The sequence below is a fragment of the Ranitomeya imitator genome, chromosome 2 (assembly GCF_032444005.1).
Source record: "Ranitomeya imitator isolate aRanImi1 chromosome 2, aRanImi1.pri, whole genome shotgun sequence".
Classification (NCBI taxonomy): domain Eukaryota; kingdom Metazoa; phylum Chordata; class Amphibia; order Anura; family Dendrobatidae; genus Ranitomeya; species Ranitomeya imitator.
The window spans coordinates 169,848,127-169,854,156 of record NC_091283.1 but is presented as its reverse complement, the minus strand read 5'-3'; the positions used below and the strand labels follow the sequence as shown (position 1 = coordinate 169,854,156).

General features: G+C 49.6%; 1 protein-coding gene across 2 annotated transcripts; it reads left to right on the top strand.

The window, feature by feature from the left end:
- The first annotated feature begins 908 nt into the window (after positions 1 to 908).
- PIM2 (Pim-2 proto-oncogene, serine/threonine kinase) lies at positions 909 to 5,991 on the top strand. Of its 2 annotated transcripts, XM_069747932.1 has the most exons (7): positions 909 to 1,471; positions 1,527 to 1,611; positions 3,077 to 3,183; positions 3,267 to 3,317; positions 3,484 to 3,847; positions 4,454 to 4,630; positions 4,902 to 5,991. In XM_069747932.1, the coding sequence occupies exons 2-7, from the start codon at positions 1,572 to 1,574 to the stop codon at positions 5,003 to 5,005; spliced, it is 843 nt and encodes a 280-aa protein (XP_069604033.1). In that variant the 5' UTR covers positions 909 to 1,471; positions 1,527 to 1,571; the 3' UTR covers positions 5,006 to 5,991. The 2 variants fall into 2 exon arrangements, with proteins under 2 accessions (XP_069604033.1, XP_069604032.1); XM_069747931.1 differs by having other exon boundaries at positions 910 to 1,611.
- Positions 5,992 to 6,030: the final 39 nt, after the last annotated feature.

The following is a 6,030-nucleotide window of genomic DNA, read 5'->3' as shown; positions in this document are numbered from 1 at the left end:
CACTGCGCATGCAGCTGTCAGTGATGTGAAGCCGGAGTGTTTTTGTGCTTCCAGCACACTAGGTGCTGGAGGCCGTGTACAGAGTTTAATGGGTGGATTTCATGTGAGCACCCACAGTGTGGGAGGGAGGGAGGGTGCTCACCATACTCCTTTCCCAGCAGGACCTGCAGGTGTTTGATGACCTGCAGTGATGTCATGATCACATGACCAGCACATGACATGATATACCTGGTGCTGTGGGGAGAAGCTGGACTTCCCACAGAAGTGAGGACCAAGAGTGGTTTCCCCTGTGTTCAGGAGGAACCCGTACCAAAGAGGACTGAAGTGTAATCACTTTGTTTTCTTTTTAAGCACCTTGGTTTATGCTGCACACAATAAACCCACTGGTGTTTTCATGTGCGCCTGAGACTACCTGAAGGCTTCAACTGAGAGTGGCAACCCCCACACTTGTTATTGTTGTTATTCACAGCACGCTCTTTTATTACATAGTCCCCTCTCTAGTTAGATATAAAATAATGATGGAGGAGTCGGTGACCAGATCAGTCCATCAGCTCCTCCATTAGAAAAGATGCTTTCCCCTTCTCCATGAGCCGTCATTGCATTATACAGCTGACATCAGAGGACGGCAGGTAATAAAGAACATGGCTCTATATAATCCGATATGTAAGGGACGGTGCTGTACATAACAAGAGAGGGCACTGTGCAATATACAGAATAAAGGAGACTATGTAATATAGATATGTCTGTGTATGTGTCTATATATATATATATATATATATATATATATATATATATATATATATATATATATAATCTGTCGCCATAGAGGAGGGGGCCCAGACACATTTCTTGCACAGGGGCCCCAAGCTGTCAGTGTCCGCCCCTGATGGCGGGGACTGTGATGTTTCTGCTATCTAACTAGGTTTATGCATCATATTGCACAGATTATGGCAGCTATGATGGAAAGCTGTCAGGACAGAATATTCGGCAGGTGGTTTTAATGTTATGGCTGATCAGTGTACACTACTGGCATGTCCTGTGTGGCAGTGGGTCTGTTGGCGCCGTAATGTTGCTGTGCGGATCCGTGCGCACGGCGAGTATACAAGTGACGCGCGTCTGTGCATCTGATCACGTGGCCGCTCGCTGACATCCGCGGTTCATGATTCCTAGTAAACAGACTTTATTTTGATGCTCTGACTCTCCCGCTCGCTCAGCTTGCATCCTATTGGTTCCTTTACTCACGGTATTTGAATAATATCCTGACACTGATCTCTGATTGGTGGCTACCTCTGCTGACCACGCCCCCCTTGTAAGTATTTGGAACATTAACTGACACTGTCTAGTACTTCATTCAGTTGTTGCAGTGTGTAAGGGAAGGTGACAGCGCAGAGTGCAGGCAGGTGGCAGCGCAGACAGGTGGCAGCGCAGGCAGGTGACAGCGCAGAGTGCAGGCAGGTGGCAGCGCAGGCAGGTGACAGCGCAGAGTGCAGGCAGGTGGCAGCGCAGGCAGGTGACAGTGCAGGCAGGTGACAGCGCATCTTCACCCGCTGCCTCCTCCATCACTTTTCAAGATGATAACCACCATCATTGACTCAGTGACCTCCAAGTCAGGTAAGAAAACCATTCCAATACTTAACTATCGCTTTCCTCCTCCTGTATATCACTGCAGAATGGAACTACAAGTCCCAGCATATTTTAGAAGGCAGCTCTTCATAGGTGGAGCTGGGATTTGTAGTTCCACTGCACTTGGAGGAGCATGCATGACTATGTTCGCCACTGGCAGACAGTAGCGGGCCCCTTGCAGTCCAATAGCTCATTATCATGCCCAATTCCAGCTGCTGTGGAGGGCTGCACAGGCTGCACCAATGATACGTCTGCCCTGATGTTGGCGCCATGCTGCAGTCCCTCTGGGTGTATGCAGGTCTCTGCTGTGGAGGGCTGCACAGGCTGCACCAATGATACGTCTGCCCTGATGTTGGCGCCATGCTGCAGTCCCTCTGGGTGTATGCAGGTCGCTGCTGTGGAGGGCTGCACAGGTTGCACCAATGATACGTCCCCCTGATGTTGGCGCCATGCTGCAGTCCCTCTGGGTGTATGCAGGTCGCTGCTGTGGAGGGCTGCACAGGTTGCACCAATGATACGTCCCCCTGATGTTGGCGCCATGCTGCAGTCCCTCTGGGTGTATGCAGGTCTCTGCTGTGGAGGGCTGCACAGGTTGCACCAATGATACGTCCCCCTGATGTTGGCGCCATGCTGCAGTCCCTCTGGGTGTATGCAGGTCGCTGCTGTGGAGGGCTGCACAGGTTGCACCAATGATACGTCCCCCTGATGTTGGCGCCATGCTGCAGTCCCTCTGGGTGTATGCAGGTCGCTGCTGTGGAGGGCTGCACAGGTTGCACCAATGATACGTCCCCCCTGATGTTGGCGCCATGCTGCAGTCCCTCTGGGTATATGCAGGTCGCTGCTGTGGAGGGCTGCACAGGTTGCACCAATGATACGTCCCCCCTGATATTGGCGCCATGCTGCAGTCCCTCTGGGTATATGCAGGTCGCTGCTGTGGAGGGCTGCACCAATGATACGTCCCCCTGATGTTGGTGTCATGCTGCAGTCCCTCTGGGTGTATGCAGGTCGCTGCTGTGGAGGGCTGCACAGGTTGCACCAATGATATGTCCGCCCTGATGTTGGCGCCATGCTGCAGTCCCTCTGGGTGTATGCAGGTCGCTGCTGTGAGCCGTCCCGGCACAGTTTCGATTGTTCAGCGTGGGAGTGTGCGTGTTGTAGGGGTGTAGTCACACACGTGTGCCGACTTGTCAGTCCAGGGCTGTGTCGTGTGTGTGTGTGTGTATATGGGGCGAGAAACAGAAAAAAAAATTTTACAGGTTGTGTCGAAATGGATACCGTCCTCGTGTCAGGAGTCCTCTGCTGAGGAACTACAACTCCCAACATCTCCCAAGAGATGGAAACAGAGTGCAACCATAATACATAGATCACTGTGGATTTTTGTCATGTTTAAAGGGGAACTTGGCCCCAAGTTGTGGAATACCCCTTTAATATATTATTTTTTTTGGCTTTACAGGAAAGGACAGATCATGTTTCGAGAAGTTGTATGAGCTGGGTGCTGAGCTCGGACATGGCGGCTTTGGGACGGTGTACGAAGCATGGAGACTGGCAGATCACACGCAGGTGAGGGTGGTAGGAGCGGACCCCTGTAGGTTCTGCACCACTTCTTACAGTACAGTGACTGACTTGATCTCCTGCTCCCCCAGGTGGCCGTGAAGCGTATTAAGAAGAGTCGTGTCCTGGAGTGGGCCCAGCTGGTAAGTTACCAATATATTTACTCCTGCCTCAATGGCGCCTCCTGCTGACTAAAGCTTCATTAACTGCATGGATACATATCATTTCTGCAGCATACTGCTTTCTAGGAACTAAAAAAAAAAATCACATTTAACTGTAATTTCTTAATTGTATTTTTCTCGCTATTAGGGAAATTTCTCCCGGGTGCCCATGGAAGTATATTTACTGCTGAAGGTGAAGGGTCACCATGGCATTGTTGAGCTCCTGGACTGGTTTGAGACCTCCGATGGCTTCCTGCTGGTGATGGAGATGCCGGAGCACTGCCGGGACCTGTTTGACGTCATCACTGAGCAGGGTCCCCTGGAAGAAGATGTCGCTCGTAGTCTGTTCCGTCAGGTGGTGGACGCCGTCGTGCACTGTCACGCCCAGGGGGTCACTCACAGAGATCTCAAAGATGAAAACCTCCTACTCAACACCCAGACGGGGACTGTCAAACTCATTGATTTCGGCTCCGGTGCATTACTCCATGATTCCACCTACAGCAACTTTGATGGTGAGTGACACATCTCGTGCGCTGATACATTGTAACAAACTAACAGGACCGCAGATTTGTTGCTACTTTTGTATATCAAGGCTTGTCTACACTTGTAGCAAACCCTCAGCTGTGAGATGTTTATAAGGACTGGACAGGTTCAATGGATGTTTAATAGAAGAAAAAAAAAAAATTCCATTCACTGAATGCCAGCAGAGATGGTTTCATTATTCACTTTTTGTACCAAGTATATTGGAAAGTTGCAGAACTTGTTGTTATTTATGATGAAAAATTGTTATAAATCTGAAAAACCTGTATCCAACGGGTGCAGTTGGTGAGACGCGCAGCTCGGAGTGTGCCTCCGGGGCGGCGCGGCTCGGAGTGTGCCTCCGGGGCGGCGCGGCTCGGAGTGTGCCTCCGGGGCGGCGCGGCTCGGAGTGTGCCTCCGGGGCGGCGCGGCTCGGAGTGTGCCTCCGGGGCGGCGCGGCTCGGAGTGTGCCTCCGGGGCGGCGCGGCTCGGAGTGTGCCTACTGCGCGGCTTGTTTCTTCTGTGCTAGGCAGCAACCAAAGCCTGTACATAGAGACTGAACTATTCAGAAGATTAATGCCGTGTTTTCTGCCCTGCAGGGACTAGAGTATACAGCCCGCCAGAATGGGTGGCGTTTCGGAGGTACAAGGCAGTGCCCGCCACGGTGTGGTCTCTGGGTATCCTACTGTACGACATGGTGTGTGGGGATATTCCATTTGAAAGAGACCAAGAAATCCTAAAAGCTCAAGTTGTCTTCAGAAACCGTGTTTCTCCAGGTAAGAGATCGGACTGGTAAATATGCTGCCATGTTACCACCTGTATGTGGGTTTACCCTATTGAGAACACATGTATGCCCAGCTGGAGTGAGCACGCATGTGTCAGGGGATGGGAGAAATGGCTATACAAGGGATGTGGCTGGATGGGAGAGGGTTCTCCATTGCTTCCTTGCACTGTCTGCAGTTCTGCTTGCATCCCATTAATCTCCACATTGGGCTTAGCCGCTTTGTACCCAACATACCCATTCCATCTTCATATCTGCCTTTCCAGAATGTGAAAATTTAATCCACCGGTGTCTATGCACTCGCCCCCTGGAGCGTCCATCTCTAGAACAGATCCTACAGCATCCCTGGATGAAGGCGGAGCGTGCATAACATTACATGGAGGCACTGTATACTGGTGACGCACACAATGGCTACCTCCGAAACTCTGAACACCAAGTGCTGCCCGTACCGTCCGCGGCGAAGGACAATAACGTTAAGTAGACAAACAGATGTCCTGTCAGTGCTGCCGGTGCCGTGCTGCCAGCTACACCCTGCCATGACTGACATTGCCTGGTTTTCTAAGGCCGATGTTCTTGGGCCGCGGCACATCGTCAGTAATAACCTGAAGGAGCAGCTCCGTTCTCCTAAATAGGAACTTGCACCGTTTTAACGAAGACAAGACGCCATCTTTTTTTGTAATCACAATGTCGCTCGCGAACCATAGTTTAGTCCTGCCATTGTCATATGTATATATTTATTAATGTTCTTTTGTTTTGTTTTACACCTGTTCTCACCCTATTTTATGCATTCATCAAAATGTATTTTATAGGCGAATAGCACAAACTGAAAACTGGTGTAGTTTTTTTTTTTCATGGCCATTCATAGAAATGACAATACTGGCGCATTTGATTTTACCGAATATTTCCAACATTGTCTATGGAAAATAAAAGACGCATTCCTGGCTCTTCACTAGAGCAGGCACAAAATGGATGCATAGCCCATAGCAACCAATCAGATCGACGCTTTCATTTTCCCAAACTGGGTTAGAGAAATGCGAGCTGAAATCTGATTGGTCGCTATGGCTCTCCTGCATTCTACCTAGTACAGATAAGATAGCTGCCCATGGCAACCAATTAGATCTCTTCTTTCATTTTCCTGGGAGCTGATGGTTGCTAGGGGCAACACCTCAAGAGGGCCTCCTCCATTTTTCTGCCATTTTGTGAACCTGTGAGGGGTCCATGGCGTCTTTTGTTGAAAGAGTAAATACTTGTGTATTAAATGAAGCGTCCAGATCATTCCCATTCAAAGATGTGGATGTATTTTTTTTTATATAATGTGTTGATGTTATTTAATAAATGGCTGATATACGTTTTCTACATGACGTGTTGTACATTTATTTAATGTGAAAATCTCAT